Below are 18076 nucleotides of genomic sequence, written 5' to 3'. Positions count from 1 at the left end.
AGGGGAATTTAATGATATCTTTTAAGTTAGAAAATGCACAATAAATACCAATGTGGTCATTTGTAGCCCTGTTTACATTGTGCATATAATATCATCATAACTGCATTTAGATGATTTATGAATATCAATGAAATTCTTAAAAATAGTCACAAATTTTCGGAAGTGCTATATTGAAGTGAATATGATATCAGAACTGAAATACTCCCCCTCAACCTTTCAAATGGTTTCTTAGATCTAATGATCAAAAATTCAAATTATCTTTTGGTTGTTTTTTTTTTTTTCAATTTGGTTTTAATGATGCTTTGGAATCTACAGCATCTATGTTGTAGATGGATGCCTCCTATTTGGTCCTGGACTCACAATCAGCTATGAATTTGTTCCAAGGAAGGGATTTTCAAAATACTATTTCCTGTTTGGTGTGTGTGTATTCCAAATTTAAAATATCTCCATTTATGAAAAACATCTTAGGTTTTGATCCCAGGAATTCTGGTTGATCTGAAAACTACTAGTAAAGAAAAGTCTCCTTTTAAAGACTGTACCACTGATGAATCGGTAACCATGATGCATTGCTGTTGTCTGTTAGCTTTCACAGGCTGACTCTTGTTCTTTGGGTTGATGTTTCCATATGATTGGTCTTTTGTCCTTGGCATTTTTAAAAAATAATTAACTAAAGATACTGCTAGCTATCCTCTGTTATCTTAAGTTCCTTTTACAACAGCAGAGGCATTCTCGAAGTTTTGGTATTTGGAAATTTGAGACAGTTTTCGTTTATTGTCTACTACATGCCAGGATGTGCTCATGCCATAGACACAGTTGAGAAGGTGGCCGACATTCCTGCATTCCTGAACATTACTATCAAAGTAGTTTACTTTAAATTTTCTTCCTTAAATTATTAAGAAACTTTGCAAAAAGGATGAAATTGTAAACTATCCTCCTGGTCTTGGGGTTTATTGTGTGTGTGTGTGTGTGTGTGCGCGCGCGCGCGTGTGCGTTTTAGATAACTAAGAAACTTTATAGGAGAAAATACTACCTCTTTTTTTGTTATTCCATATTTTTCCCTATTTTGTGACTGTAAGTAGCATTTGTCTTTTTAAAAACAGGTTTAGCACAGAATCGCATTTCCTTTACATCGCAGTTAACATTTAGAGGACCCACATCTCTTAAGTGGAGAGAGGTTCTATGGCTGGATATGTTTTTTCCTTACTGTGATCCCAGTGAAAAAATTGGAAATAGGAAAAGTTTAAAGTTATATGGCCAGGCTGCCTAGGTTCCATCACTATTAGTATTATTATAATAATTATTATTATTATGACAATTTTGAAGTTATTAGGTGTGAATTCACCTAAAAATTGTGAAGCCATTCCTATTTTCTTCCCTTTAGGGTTACAGTGTACATTCTATTTATTAAATGAGAACATCTTTATAATTTACTATTTGTTCTATAGAACACAATTTCCTTTATCTCTTACAAATTCATTTTTTAAAATCTAGAGGCATACTCCTAGTGGTAGTTCACTGGAATTTTTTGAATGAGTCCAATTTCACCTGAGTTATATTTTAAAATTTTAATTTTTATAACTTTCTAAATTATTTTTTTCTACTCTATAGTCTATAACTTACTAGATAATGCTCATAGGGCTGTCCCTTTGTACCCTATGTTCACTACTTTGATCAAGTTAATATTTTTGTTCACTTAGTAATTTATATTTATAAATTTAGATGTTTGGTTCACTTAGTAATTTACATTTATGATAACTACATAATTACATATATAATAATCACATAATTTTTGACAGTTTATGAGTCTATTAGTGAAATGAAAATGAATATTAAATATCCTGAGCTTCTAACATTAAAAGTTCTTAATAAGAATTTTAATTTGTCATTATAGGTGCAGTGTAAAATATACAGTTGTATGAATTAAATGTATTTATAAGCGTAGTATATTTCGTTCATGAAATGCTATTCTTTGAATGCCTATGCTGCTGTTAAGATCTAGTTTAGGTTAAAATTATTTGAGAAAGATGAAATTAAATATGGTTGAGGAATAGATGGGGTGGAATATATGTATGAACCTATTATTTCTCTTTCTAATATACAGTAAAATGCCATCACTTTGTATTGCCTAAAATGTTGTTATACAAACATTTAGATACTTTTTAATAAAAGAGTTGAAATATATTAAATCTGCCAATACATAGTAGTCTATTATAACATTATTATATTTGCTAAAGTTACTTTATTATATATATAAATTAAACAGCTCAATAATAAGAAAATCTTAATTTTTGTTGACTATTAAAGTTGTATTCTTTCCCTACAACTATCACTTACCCTCCCTTTTTTTTTTAATATAGTAGCAGTTTTCCCTAATATTTCAGTCAAATGTGGATAAGTGAGATTTTACTGTATTTTCAAACTTTTGTAAGTTTGTATTTGGGCACTTATATTTCTGGCTTGTATAGAAATACTTATTCTTTTTCACTGTGGTCACATGGAAACATATGGTGAACTTGATGTAATTGAGTTTACTGCATATAAGTAATATCTTAGAAGTCTATCCAATGTGAGTTCTACACTGAAACCATGCTGTAATGCTGTTTGTTATGCAATGGAGTTAAGTATATGTAAGATGGGCCTGCCTGAGAGTTTATGAAATTTCAATAACCAAATACCAAAATAACCTGGAATGAAATTATCTCACTTATGTGTTGGGGTCCACCCACAGACCTCCACCATGCAAACTTACAGCAATGTTCCAGTGTAGTTACTTTGAAAGAAAGCGATGCAGACATTCATTTTTACTTTCTTATTGTAGGCTCCCAGCAGTCTTATGGAGACCCTTGAACAGCATCTAAATACATTAGAAGGAAAGAAACCCGGAAACAAGTACGCATTAGTTATATATTTTAAATAAGATGAAAAATGCTAGAATCCTTCTTTATACAAGTGAGATTTATCACGGTACAACTTATACTATTATAATTTTAGGATATGCTTTATTGTAATTCTTCTGGGTTCCCTCAAAAGCCCCATCCTTCCCATTAATTTACGACAGTGTGACCCCACATACAGGCAATCTGTCTGCAGGCAAATACAGCAAATTAGTAGGTTGTACCTCTGTTGACTGAACTTGCTGATTTATATATTTGCCCTTGGAAAGGATTCATAATACACAGAAGAAGAGTTACTCATGTTTAAAAATTAAGGCTGTTTTCATTGGGCATGAGTAAAAACGAGCACAATTTCATCAGCAGCCTTGAACATTCTGTTATGTTACCAACCACACTGTGAAAAAAGTAAAGCCCTCAAGTATAGTTTTCTAGACTCCAGACTCTCCCCACTTGAACTATTCAGCATGGCATGCTGCTGCCATTTTACTCAGGGATCTTTTTATACAGAGAATAGCAATCAAGCGGCAGTAAATGCAGTTTTCCTGGATTTTCATACCTTTATTTGGGGGCACTTACATTTTTGACTGTTTTTCCTCATCGCATGTAAAAGATGTCCAGGTTCCATTTCTTTTCTCCTCTCCAGCAGGTGTCAAACTTGTCTATTCACAAGAGCTTTCCCGTCTTGGTTCCTTGCTCAGTCTGTAATTCTGTTGGTCGTAGGTGCTACCCTCCTCGTCTCTGTAAACCTTACACATCCTGGGAGGGCCATCTCAGGAAGCCTTCCTTACTCCATCACTGCCCTGTGTTGTGGCTTTTTTTTAGTCGCATATGTGGTTTAAGTAGATTTTCTGATTCTAAAGGTCAGGGACAATTTTATGCTTCATTATCTCCACCTAAACACTTAATGTTGCTTTCTCTGCAGAGTCAACTTGAAATCTATCTTTGTTGATGATCCCAGCTTTATGTTTATTCCATTTATTTAGATTGACAGCAGAAAGTTAGCAGAGACAACCTATGAACTGATCGTTGCAGGGCTCTAGCTGATGATGGATTTTACCTACGATACAGCTATCAAAATGCAACTCCTGTCTGCTTTCTTCTCTCTGGACATTCTCCCAGAATCTAGACCATGTCTTGATGTTCCTTTTTTGCTCGTTTCATTAGCTAAGTGTTGTTTCTGTCACCTTTTCCAAGTTAGTATAAAAATTATTGCATGTTTTATGTTTTCGATGATAACAGTGTAGGAACCTCTCAGGCAGTTATAACAGAGCTGTTTGGAATTATGGATGGCAGGACCTCTCAGGGGCTCTACCAAGGTTGTTGCCACAGTCTAGTGTCCGTCCTCACTTCAGTGGGGCCGTGGATGGTCAGACTTTTATGGATAGATTGATGTCAACTAAAAAGATATGACAGTGCATTAAGTCACAATAGAAGATGCCCGCTTCCGGTTATGTTGGGGCCACTGTGTATTAGGATATCTGGGAAGCCAAGTGAGTTGCCTAGTCTTTAAGAAAAAGGAGGCAGGAAGCCTGAGACATATCCCTGCTCCTGTGGCAGAAGGACCTTTTTAGCTCTGGAAATATGCATTTCCCCAAGAGTTAGAGCCTCTGTCTTGGGCAGTGAAAGTCAACTTCTTTGCACTCTTTCCCCCACAAGGTCACCCACCCCTGCACAAATCCATGCTCTCCCTTTGTTACATCTGCCAGTGCTGCCGTCACCGGAGAGGCTGCCTTCTGGAGTGGATTCCATTAGCCCTAACATCAGATCTCAGTTCGCCCCCTTGTGGCTGCTGCAAACTATTTTTGAAACATGTAGTTAATATTTCTAAGAGTAGTGAAATAAAAACTTGATGATCTTCTGTTTTGAATTACCTTTTGCTGAACATAGTTTTTCTCTCTCCTTTAAAATAATTTTATGCTTGTCAGATTTCTTTTCTAAATTGGCTGAGACCACATATGAACTTGTCTTTTACTTATTCCCTATTTTTAAAATAAATGAATATAGTAGTTAACTATTTTCTTCTTTGTATGTTTGTGCTTACCTGGGAACTTAAGTGAAGGGTGAGTACTATATTGAGTGACTTTTTTGCATTTGGTTATTGCTGAAAATGCAAAAAACACTCTTAAGATTCCACATTCGGTATTTTGGAACATTTAAAACTGATTTCTGTCAATTTTGCACATCTATGTTTTTTCATTATACTTTTTTTATTTGTCTCCCAAGGTGACTGGCATAAATAGTTTTACTTAATTTTGGTCTTATTGGATCAAGACTAACAATCTCTCAAAGATTTTTTCATTTGTTTAGTAAACAAAAGATTTTCCCATGACATATGGCAGAAGTGCCAAAAGGCAACATTATGAAGAAAATTAATTGCTTAAAGTTGTTTTCTTTGTCTTCTAGTAGCAGTATAAAACTATTCTAACTTCTAAGTTAAGTAAATGTGTAAAATCAAGCATTTTCAAATGTCTACCATAAAAAATATGTATGCCCTTTATATTTAGTGCCTTATATCCACTGAGATTCATTTTTGAAAATTTATGCAATACTCTGTAAGATGCCTTTGTCTATTGTCTCCTTCTATGATTCCATAGAACCAAAGAGAGAAATTGATTTTATATTACATGTGTGTTTACTAAGTATTGAGGGTGCAGGAAACCCAAGATAAGTCTATTGTAATGAAAATTATTTGGAAGACGTAGATAGGTTTCTTGCGTCTGTGTTTTGTTTTTTTTATTTTTCTGGCCAGCGTTTATAATTAGAAGTATGTAGGGATTATTGTTGTGAATAAGAAATAACAAAATTTCGTCTTTAATAGCTTACTATTAACATCTTGGAAGTAAACCTTGTTATTTGCTATGTTCATCATAAAAACTCATGGGTTTATTTGTAGCGGTTTAAAGAATTTAGGGTAGATTACTACATGAGTCATTCATTCTCTTTTAAAATTATATCTGTGCTTTGTTTTTCCCAACACGATTCACTTTGTACTAGATTTCTCTAGCTGAAATTATTAAAATCAGTACTGGTCTTTAATAAATGTTATCATCTATATATAAAAGATTGTAGTATTTTCTTTTATAAAGGGCAAATGACCAGTGGTAGCGTAGAAATCAAGCGAGCAACAGATAAAAAGAAGCAAGTTATGTGATGTGTAAGAGAGGAACAAATGTCCTGGACTCCTCTGTGTTTCTGTCAGGACAGGCTGGAATGTGAAACAAGCCCAGGCTCTGGGCATCAGACAGACTTGGACTGGAGTCTTAAATCTACCATTAAAGAATAAGACCTTGACAAGTTATTTATTTCTCTGATCCTCAGAGCCCTCAGATTGATTGATTGATTGATTGGTTTTTGAGGAAGATTAGCCCTGAACTAACATCTGCCACCAATCCTCCTCTTTTTGCTGAGGAAGACTGGCCCTGAGCTAACACCCGTGCCCAAGTTCCCCTACTTTTTATGTGGGACACCTATCACAGCATGGCTTGATAAGCGGTGCCATGTCCACACCCAGGATCCGAACCAGTGAACCCTGGGCCACCGAAGCTGAACATGGGAACTTAACGGCTGTGCCACCAGGCTGGTCCCATGAGCCCTCAGATTTTAATCAGTGATTAATGATGCTTTTTAAAGCTACGGCCCCAGTGGGAGCACCTCTGATTCTCACCTTTTCAGTGAAATCATAGCAAGGGCTGAATCTGGTCCCTGGAAACATGGATCACACATCCTGACAGTTCAATTTCACACAAAGTAATTTTTAAGACTTTTGGTTAATTTATTTTTTATGCAAAGAGTATGTGAATGCATTCTCATTTTAAAATTAAAATAGTACAGAAATATATTTCAGTGCCTACAGAAGGCCAGGTGCTAGATAGAGTGCTGGGCATGTAAAGCAATGGGAGGGGTTCCCTTCCTTCAGATTTAGCATCTAGTGGAGAAGACAGACAATTAAACAGACAAGATGCAATGTGGTCAGTGGGGTGAGAGCTGGAGAGAGATGGGAGGAGGTTTTCATTTGTTTGCTGAATCCATGGGGTTACCACGGTGTCGTTTAGTAGTAGTGTCCAGGCAGGAGCTTGGCAAAGCAGTTCTTGTGCCAGTTTTGATATTTTGTACCTAGGTTTGAGCGTGATATTCTTTAATAGCTGGTAGAGCAATTCTGTCATTTTTACTGTACCTTTATTTTTGCTACAGAGTCTAGTCTATGTTAGAAATTTTTATATATTAGTTTGCAGATATATTTCAAAAATATATTGCTTATCCTCAATACTCTTCTGTGTTAATATTTCTCATTGTGTTAGTACCGCTAAGAATTGGTTCTTGAAAATCACTTGAGAGATAAACAAGTTAATTTCAATTAATTCATTCTTAGAAAGCGACCATATTAAATGGGTTTTATGTTTTCTTTGCAAAGTTGAGGCTATTATTTTCTTAGGTTTTTATTTAGACTCAACTCCCTTGTCCTCATATGTAAAGAGAAGAAATAGTAGGAGTGGAGAAATTATTAGCCAAAAACTAATTAGAGAATTTTCAACCTTACACTGGACAGATTCTCAGGTTCTTAAGTAACTTTCCGTGGACACAGAGAACACAGTGATCCATTCGATGCACAGACCCTTTGATGAGCAGTACAGATCAACATACGTCCTTTTCCTCATAGGACATGTTACTCTAGAGATAACATTTAGCCAAACCACACATAACCAAGTTGAGTGTGACTTAGGCTTCCATTTTCATTACATAGCAGAAATCTCTGTGTGTCCTTGCTTTACGTTACATTCGTTTTCAGTAAAAACTGAACTTAAATGGGAAATGGCAGGCGTGTATTTACAAATGAAGTTGAACATAAAAGGTATTCATCTGGCATATAACACTGCTAAAGTTCTTTTGCTACACGCAATACAACAAAAATTCATGATATTGTACAAGATTCCAGTTACTAAACCTCTGCTAATTTTGTTTCCCTGCTGCTACGTTTGACACTTTCTCTGCAGATGAGTAGGAAGCCACCCCTGCCATCCCAGAAGACCCTGACAGTAGGCTTCTTACCGAAACGTATTTTTGTCTTCATTTCATTCTATTACTGATTCATTTTCCACCAACTCAGTAAAATATAAGCTGTTTCGGCCCTTATTTCTGAAACACTTAGCTAGAAATGATGTACAGTAGTCAGTGCTACCAGAAATCTAAATAAAAAAAAAAATTTGCTCCTTCCTAATTGTCCCTCACTCCCTTAGAACCAAGCCTGGAGCTTCCTGTTGTTTTTCAAGCTCTCACTGTTAATGGGAATATTTTTCCTAGTTTTCATTACAGCCATGAAAAAAACAGACAAACTTCAGGAGTATACGTGTGAACGTTGGGAAACATTTCAGGCACCGTGCTCCTAGGGTCTTATTTTTTTTTTCTAGGGTTCCTTTTTTCTATCACAGTTATGATTAAATGAATCACAATGTACTTTAAAGATTTTATTTTTTATTTTTCCTTCTTCTCCCGAAAGCCCTCCAGTACATAGTTGTATATTTTAGTTGTGGGTCCTTCTAGTTGTGACATGTGGCATGCCACCTCAGCGTGGCTTGACGAGCGGTGCTAGGTCTGCGCCCAGGATCCAAACTGGTGAGACCCTGGGCCGCCGAAGCAGAGATCACGAACTTAACCACTCAGCCACAGGGCCAGCCCCTTGTACTTTAACCTTAATGAGTTTTCTACCTTTTTAAAATAATAAACCAAAGAGTTTTTAAAAAATTCTATAAAGCATTATTTTTCCTAAGTCTTGGCAAAACTTTTAAAGTTCCAATTTGGACACTTTATTTTTGATGGACACAGGCAATAATGATCAACTCAAAGAATTGAGTTTTTGGAGATACAGAAAAAATTTCAAATTTAGGAATTTGTAGTACTAGAAATTAAGTGAATGGAAAACATTGGAAGAGCATGTCATAGTTGAGTAAAAGATAAAAATGTTTTTAAAAAATAGTTTATCCATTACTAAAAAAGTCTGTCGGTGGTCTAGTGGTTAAGATTCAGCGTTCTCACTGCCCAGCTCGGGTTTGTTCTTGTCAGGGAACCACACCACCCGTCCACTGGTTGTCAGACTGTGGTGGCTGTGTGTTGTGTGATGCTGAAAGCTCTGCCACCACTGTTTCAGATCCCAGCAGGTTTCAGCAGACCTTCCGTAATAAGACAGACTAGGGGCAGGGAACTGACCACCCACTTGCAAAACACTGTCCATGAAAGCCCCATGAATAGCAGCGGAGCATTGTCTGATAGAGCACTGGAAGGTGAGAGGATGGTGCAAAAAGACCGGGCAGGGTTGCACTCTGCTGTGCACGGGGTCACCAGGAGTTGGAATTGACTCCAGGGCACTAACAAAGAACATCTATATATTAACTAGTTAATACTTGACCAAGTGATATCAAACTTAAGTGCTTCTATAAACGTGTTTATGTGTATTCAGTTTTAATTTTCTTGGTTCCCTTTTAGATCTGGTGCTCCCTCTCCATTAAGTAAGGTAAGATGGTTTTTTATTTTGTTTTGACCCTTTTAACAGTTTTTGAGTATACAGTTCATTGGCATTAAGTACATTCACATTGTTGTGCAACCATCACTATCATCAATTTCTAGAACTTTTTCATCTTCCAAAACTGAAACTCTGCACCCTTTAAACACTAACTTCCCCCGCTCTCAGCCCCTGGCAACCACCACTCTGCTTTCATCTCTATGAGTTTGACTGCTCTAGGTACTGCAAATAAATGGCACCCCCCAGTGTCTGTCCTTTTGTGATTGGCTTATTTTACTTAGCATAGAATCTTCAAAGTTCATCCGTGTTGTAGCAGATGTCAGAATTTCCTTCGTTTTTCTGTCTGAATAATATTCCCTTGTATGTATACCACAGTTTGTTCATCCATCTGTCCGTCCCCCAATGGTCACTTGGGCCGCTTCCAACTTTTGCCTATTGTGAATAATGCTGCTGTGAACATGGGGTACAAATGTCTGTTCAAGTCCCTGCTTTTAATTCTTTCCAGTATATATTCCAGAAGTGCAAGTTCTGGATCATATGGTAATTTTATTTTTAAGTTTTTGAGGATGGGAAGGTAAGTTTTTATGTATTCTCCTTTAGTTTCTCAGTCCAGTATAGTATAGCAGTGTCTACTTAGTCCTCTATTTGAACTAAATTTTTAAGTAGGAGAAATTTTCATACATTTATATTACAACTGAAAACAAATATGTCAGTGTAATGTTTGACTAGTTACAGAGCACTTTCACATCCTCTGAATCATGGCTTTGTGAGAGAAATAAGGCACGTAATATTGTGGGTGTTTTAATGGTAGAGAAATCAGTCGTAGTTGGGTGTCTTTCCACGGGCAAGCCTTTTAGACGGTCTACATAATAATTTAATAACTCCTCCTCCCTATCTCTCTTTTAGCATGTTGAAGGACAGGATTAGGGTTGTCAGTGACGAGAGTATTTACTTCTATATGTCTGTAGTTCACATTTGCCATTGTATTTTTCAGGCGAAACTCTACTAAACATGCTCTTTCCTCTTTGACAAATTTCCGTTATAATTGCAGTTATTACAGACAGGAAGGATTTCCTCAGGACGGCGTTGGTGGTTCCCAGAGGCCCTATACTGTGCCACCACCTGGCTGGCTGCCTTTGATTCCCTCAGGGAGCTCGAACAAACAGTCAAATCAAACAAACAAACAAACAGCTCCCTGGTAATTTTGATACAAAGCCGGGTTTAAAATCATTATGTCTGAGTGAAAAATTCCAACATATGACTGCTGAGTAGAGTGTGGTAAAATTAAGGGCTCCTTTGGGATGGTCTGTTTCTACTTTTTGGCCAAATTGAATTTTATTGACTTTCTCTTTTTATAACAACAGGATTATTTTGGTTCTGTTTTCCTAGCTCTCTCACCATTTCAGAGCTTATTGTTACAAGGCAGTTTTTAATGGGTCTTTGAAGACGTTCGTTTCTGCATTTATGTTAGCAGATTCATTGCTGTCATTAAGTGGTGTTTCATAAGCGTTACTTTCTAAGCGTATTTACATGTATTGGTTTAAAAAAAAACTGATTTCTTCTAGAGGAGTTTTCAGTGTCCACAATGGATGACGTGCAAATTAATTTTTGTTAGTCTTTTCTATTCCCTTGATAATCTTTCACGTTCCATTTGGAAAATTCGAATTTTTCTGAAGGGGGAAGCTTGAGTTGACATTTTCTGAGCAGCAGTATCCATACTGCGCATGTGCTTGTCTTTCTTGAAGTGCTGCGTGCTTGGCACTGGTATATCTATTGAATTTTGATGTCTTGATTAGTTGTATTCTTGGACAAATAGATAACAGACAAATACTGTTTATGTCTGGAAACTCCTGTCCATTTCTTATCTCGTCAGTCCTTTTTCTTAAGTTATTCTTTTTACGACTTACTTTAGGGTTAGGCTGTTTGAAATCAGATGTCCAGTTACAGCAGTATCTGATGGCCTTGCCTGGTCTTGGTCTTTGTGTATTTTGCTTGCTGTTATATCTCATTTCCACTTACAGAACTACTGGCGTACTGTTTTGAGATGTTGCATTAATCTTTCTCTTGTGAATACTTGGGGAATTAAATATACCAAATAAAAGAAAGTAGAATTAGAATAGTTACTAAACAAAAATTTTAATTTTTAATTTTTTAATATATTAACGGTTAAGCCCTCTTCTTAAAAAATAAACCAGTCCAAGTTAATAAATGTTAGGCTTTAGTTCATGTTTTTGGTTTTCTCTCTGTCATATTAGTGATGGGATAAAGTTCTGATATCCTCAAGCTGTCGGTGGCTTGAATCTTCTTTGTGAATTATTCTCTGCCATCTGCAAACTACTTTGTAAATTAGATTTCTTGATTTAAAGCTATCTGAGATGACCTCACATGAAGTCCATTTAGGATGCATTGGAAAAAGAATGGCCTTGGTTTTATGGCAGTTATTACAATTGATAATTTAAAAAATTTGGGGCAGCTAGTGAGATCTTTCCTGCTAATTTTATATTCAGAAAATACGTTTAGCTTTGATTTTAAGTACAAGAACAGAAGTCATTACAATATTAGGCCAAATATTTTTATCATAATTTCATATAAATTACATTTAACTTTTAAAATTTGAGAGATGTCTCGTCCAATATTGATTATATATTACAATCTCTATTTCAAATTTTCTTGAGTTTTTTTCTCCCATGAGGAATTACCAGAAAATTGCTGGGAATGCTGTGGGTCTGCAGAGTGGGAGTCCTGTTGCTCTGTGTGGTGTAGATTCATATTTGACTGGAATATGTTGTGCGTCTTCGCTTTCAGTCTTCTCCAGCCACAACCGTTACGTCTCCGAATTCTACACCAGCTAAAACTATTGACACATCCCCACCAGTTGATTTATTTGCAACTGCATCTGCGGCTGTCCCAGTCAGGTTAGTTCATAAGTATGCACTGAACTGTTTATGAATATTTTGATGAAGTTTGTGTTTTATTTTTATGTGCTGAACACAAATGATTTTGGGACATGAAATCTAGTCCTAACGTGTGATATTTGGGTTATTTTTGTGTACATAAGTTCAGTTTTTTTGTACCTCATGCAGTTACTTAGGCTGCCCCTATCAAAGCATCAGAAAGAGCTAAGCTGTGGAGATCACCCTGTAGCTCACACCGCTGGGAAAGGAAGTACAAGAATGATGCACATACTTAAGGTTCTTCTGAACTTGGCTGATAGGGAAAATGTTTTCCAAAAGTAGATGTTCTGGTGGGAAATTTAAAGGATGTCTTAAAGTACTTTTTAAAAAAGACAGACTTGCAGTTGTAGGCCAGTTAGCTGGTAATGAGCAACTCGTCTGAGGAACTCAAACTCTAGTGGTAGGAAGAGACCGTCCGAGTGTTCCTGAGCAGCTTTTACAGCACCTACAGTCAGAACACAAGTGAGAAAGTGGGTGACCAGGCATGCGGCAAAATCTCAGGGCTGCCCACAACGAAGCCCCAACTCACAGGGCTTCCTCACAGAGTAATTTTACGTCAACTCTTCAGTTGGTTCTTTTCCCTTGAGAGGATTCAGGTCTCACTTTGTAGTATCTGTGACTCTGATTATAAATGCCCTATATTTGGAGACTTGAATTTTGAACTGAGCGATAAATCCAACTAATAAACCCATGTAACTATGTGTGTTACCCTCTACTTGGTTAGTTTTGCTTTTTATGATAGCAGAGTTGGTAAAACCAAGTCCTTTCTGCCTCTATACTAAGAGAAATTGCTTCTAATAAAAGCTTCGATTCAGGTCTTAATAGTAAATATGTTTCCCTATGCTGGCACTTAGACTAGTTGTGTTTATGAAATGGACATCAAAACTTGGCAAGTTTCAGAGATTTTGAAACTTTTTTTTAAAGCAGCAAATTTTTTTTCTCAAAAGAGTGTTACCTCAAAATCTAATATGTAAAAAAGATAAAGATGGAACTGCTGTTTACCAGATGGCATGGGGAACCTTGGGACCCTCATGGCTTAGTACCTGTCTGGTAACCTTTAGGCCAGTGCTCTTGAAGCCTGAATGTACATGGGAAGCATCTGGGGTCATGTTAAAGTGAAGATCCTGATGTAGCAGATATAAGGTATGCCTGAGATTTTGCATTTCTAACACGGTCCCAGGATGCTACCTGTTTGGGGACCACACTTTGAATAGTAAAGCTCTAGGATCCTCCTTGGAGCTTCTAGAGATGGAAGAGCTTTGAAAAGCACAGCCGCAACTGAAGAAGAATAAAAAATAGAGAAGTATTTGTAGGTGAGGCCTCTTACTGGCAAAGTTGATGTGTTGCAGTTTAATTTAGAGAAAAGGTACATTAGCAACTATTCATTTTAATATTCTTTGGTTTACAAATTAATTCTTTTCAAGACAAGAACTTTTTTCCATACTAAAATTTTTTAAAAATAGAGAAAAGGAGAAAATTATCAATAATCATCCTACCCTAATACCTTTAACATTTGGAGTATGTTTCCTTTTGTCACTGTCCTCATAACCATCATATCAAATGCTACCCAGTGGACATAACATGTTCAGGAAAATTCCCCCTTACGTTGAGGCATTTAGGTTTTCCTTTTTCATTTCTGCTCTACGGTTTGTTGAGTGACCCATTGCTTGAAGTATGATGTAACTTTGTTATTGTCTATAGAGCAAGAGTTGGCAAACTATGGCCATGGGTCAAATCTAGCCTGCTGTCTGTTTTTGTAAATAAAGTTTTATTGGAACAAAGGCACATTCATTTGTTTACATGTCATTTATGTCTTATTTCATGCTACAATGACAGAGTTGAGTATTGATAGAAACCGTCTAGCCCGCAAACCTAAAATACTTAGCATCTGAACCTTTTATAAAAGTAGTTTGCGAACTCTTGGTATAGAAGAATGTGTGCTATACAGCTGTATTTTCCAAAATATTGTTCTCTTATTAGATTTAAAATATCCAAAGTCTTTGATATTTTCTGTGTAAGTCTTTATTTAAAATCATCTTTACATTATAAAATTTCAAGATCTGATCTTAAAATCCTATTTTCCTTTCAGCGCTTCTAAACCATCCAGTGATCTGCTGGACCTCCAGCCAGACTTTTCCTCGGCAGGGGCGGCAGCAGCCGCGGCACCAGCACCAGCACCACCTTCCGGAGGAGCCACTGCGTGGGGAGGTGAGTGAGACCCACGGCCAGCCATCTCACCGTGTAGTTGTTTTTATTTGGGCTCTGATTGTTATACTAATCTTCTCATCATCCAAAGTGCTGCTAGAAACATGGAGAGAAAATGCTAAGAATGGCATCTACTGGTTGAAATATACATCGAGAGAGAGACAGAGACAGATAAAGTACTTATAATACAGTTAAAATAGTCAAGTAATCATACAATTTTTATATTTAAAGTTGGAACAAAGGCAGTATTTTTCTTTGCTATTCTAAAATTCTGACTCTTTTTTATTTTATTTAATTTGTTTTTATTTTAGTACCTGTTCTCTAGAGATTCAAGCCTTAGAGGATTGGGTGTTCCCGTGAATTTATGAGATTACATAAAGGCAGCATTCCTAATTTGGTTTGTTCAGGTGTAGCTTCCTTCATGAATTCCTTTAGACCTGAATTGCTTTTATTTGTATTGTGTTTGACTTCATAAAGTTGGAATCTGGGATAGATCCTTGTTTGTGCCAGAAAAGACTCCTACCAAACTGATTGAGAGAAATCATACCTAAGTATTTGATTCCCATTTTATTCATGGATCTTGGGAAAAATTAAACTTTTATAAGTATTTGATTAAAAAGCATATTTAAAAGTAATGTAAAAATTAAGTTAATTACTGCGTAATTCTCAAAGCTGCACAGAGTTGATTTTAAATCCCTTGCCCTAATCCATTAAACTTTCAAAATAAAATTTTTTAAAAGTTTAAAAATGACTCATACAACTACAAAAACAACACAGAGGAAGTGACATAAGCAAGATGGTGGAAGAGAAGCTACCCAATCCTATCTCCCCACAGCAACAATAGTTTGGCAGCCATCCACAGACAAAAGTGCCTTTGTGGGAACTCTGGGATCCAGGTAAGAGTTTGCAAAACTCCAGTGGAGCCCAAGCCCGAGGTGGGTTGTTTTGAGAAACCAGACCCACACCTACTAATAAAACTCACCAACCTTGGTCCTGGCTACAGACCTGGAGATATCACCATCCTCTGTAGACTCAGCCTCACCTCTGGTCCCAGTGGCTTTGGTCCAGCCACCACTGAGCTGTGCCGAGGGACCTGGGAGGAGCCATACATGGCGTGCCCGTGCCTCAGGTAACAGGCCTGCTGACCTTGGTCTCAGCTCTGGACCCTGAAACAGCCTGTGAACCAGCTCCATCCTCTCTCAGTCATGGTCCAGGAGCAGTCCTGTGTGCCTAGGGATCCAGCAGGAGACACACCTGTACATGCCCCCGAGGCAGGCCCAGTGACCTTAGTCCAACCTCAGATCCTGAAGCAGTCCTGTGACTCAGCTCCAGCTACTCCCAGCCTCAGTCAGGGAAATGTCCTGCCTACTCAGAGACCTGATGGGAAACACACCCATCTGTGCCCCCAGAGGCAGGCCTGCAGGCCTTGGTCCTGACTTCAGACCTTCAAACATCCCTGTGACTCAGTTACAGCTGCACTCAGCTGCAGTCCAGAGCTAGTCTTGCCCATCGAGGGACCCAACAGGGGCAATGCCCATCCACCCCTGGAAATAAGCAATTCATCCGTAGACCCAACTGCAGAGCCAGAAGTGGACCCTTGCCCCACCTCCAGTCCTGCTGACCAAGGTCCTGAAGGCAGTTCTATCCACCCAGGGACCAGGCAGAATCCATACCCAAGCCCCTGGTAACAGGCCCACCAATCATGGACACCATGGCAGACCCAGAAGCAGCCAAATGACCCAGCCTCAACCCCACTCAACTATGATCCCAGAAGAAATATCATCAGCCCAGGGACCTGGGGAGAAGGTCTTTACCTGTCAAAACCAGTCTTTGGAGACTAGAAGAGGTGTTTAAATCTCCTTCAAATGCACTGACATGACACAGTGCTACATGAATCACAAAGAATCAGGCAAACAAACCTGACGTCACCAAAGGAAACTAATACAGATCTAGTAATTGACCCCAAAGAAGTGGAGATCTATGAATTGCCTGACAAAGAATTCAAAATAATCATCTTAAAGAAGCTCAGTGAGGTGCAAGAGAACACAGATAGACAACTAAACAAAATCAAGAAAACAATACATGAACAAAATGAGAAGTTTAAGAAAGAAATAGAAACCATTAAAAATAACTAAACAGAAACCCTGGAGATACAAAATACAATGACTCAACTGGAAAACTCAATAGAGCCAAAAATGTATAATGGGGAAAGGATGGTCTCTTCAATATATGGTGTTGGGAAAACTGGACAGCCACATGCAAAAGGATGAAACTAGACCACTGTTTTGCACTATACACAAAAAATTAACTCAATATGAATTACAATTTGCATGTAAGAGATGAAACTAACATTTGTAGAAGAAAACATAGGCTATAAGCTCCTTGCTGTTGATCTTAGAGATTTTTATTTGGATCTAACTCCAAAGGCAAGGGAAACAAAATAAAAAATAAACAAATGGGACTACATCAAACTGAAAAGCTTTCTGTACAGCAAAGGATACCATGAACAAAATGAAAAGGCAACCTGCTGAATGAAAGAAGATATTTGCAAATCATATATCAAAGAAGGGGTTAATATCCAAATTATATAAAGAACTCATTCAACTTAACATAAAAACAAACAACTCAGTTAATAAATGAACAGAGGATCTGAATAGATATTTTCCCAAAGAAGACATACAGATGCCCAACAGGCACATGCAAAGATGTTCACCATCACTAATTATCAGGGAAATGAAAATCAAAACCACAATGAGATATCACCTTACACCTGTCAAAATGACTGTTATCAAAAAGACAAGAAATAGCAAGTGTTGGAGAGTATGTGGACAGAAGAGAACCCTTGTACATTGTTGGTGGGAATGAAAATTAGTGCAGCCACTATGGAAAACAGTATGGATATTCTTCAAGAAATTAAAAGTGAAACTACAATATGATCCCGTTATTCCACTTCTGGGTATTTATCCTAAGCACATGAAAACACCAATGCAAAAAAAAATAGGTACCCCTATGTTTATTGCAACGTTATTTACAATAGCCAAGATATGGAAACAATCTAAGTGTCATCTGTTGATGAATGGATAAATAAGATGTGGTATGTATATATGCACAGACACACACACACACACAAACACACACACACACACAGTGGAATACTATGCAGCCATAAAAAAGAGGAAACAGGGCCAGCCCTGTGGCATAGTGGTTAAGTTTGTGTGCTCTGCTTTGGTGGCCTGGGAGTCACAGCTTCAGATCCTGGGCACAGACATGCACACTGTTCACTGTGCCATGCTGTGGTGGGCATCCCACATACAAAATAGAGGAGGATTGGCACAGATGTTGGCTTAGGGCCAATCTTCCTCACCACCACCCCCCCCCCCCAAAAAAAGGGAAATCTTGCCACTTGTGATAGCATGGATGGACCTAGTGGGTATTAGGCTAAATGAAATGAGTCAGAGAAAGGTATATGTAGTATGATTTCACTTATGTGTGAAATCTAAAAACAAAAC

At 37.4% G+C, this 18076-nt stretch overlaps 1 protein-coding gene across 50 annotated transcripts in view; it reads left to right on the top strand.

Annotated features, from left to right (window-relative positions):
* SNAP91 (synaptosome associated protein 91) overlaps positions 1-18076 on the top strand; it is a 141687-nt gene that overhangs the window by 70609 nt on the left and 53002 nt on the right. For all 50 annotated transcript variants that reach the window (XR_011522558.1, XR_011522557.1, XR_011522556.1 and 47 more), the window contains exons 10-13: positions 2819-2889; positions 9372-9399; positions 12214-12323; positions 14452-14570. Coding sequence is in view for 42 of the 50 variants with exons in the window: in XM_070559138.1 (XP_070415239.1) it covers positions 2819-2889; positions 9372-9399; positions 12214-12323; positions 14452-14570 (328 nt within the window). In the remaining 8 variants the exon portion in view is untranslated. The remainder of the gene's footprint in view (positions 1-2818; positions 2890-9371; positions 9400-12213; positions 12324-14451; positions 14571-18076) is intronic.

The sequence above is a fragment of the Equus przewalskii genome, chromosome 9, assembly GCF_037783145.1.
Source record: "Equus przewalskii isolate Varuska chromosome 9, EquPr2, whole genome shotgun sequence".
NCBI classification, from domain to species: domain Eukaryota; kingdom Metazoa; phylum Chordata; class Mammalia; order Perissodactyla; family Equidae; genus Equus; species Equus przewalskii.
This window is presented reverse-complemented; position numbering and strand designations above follow the sequence as displayed.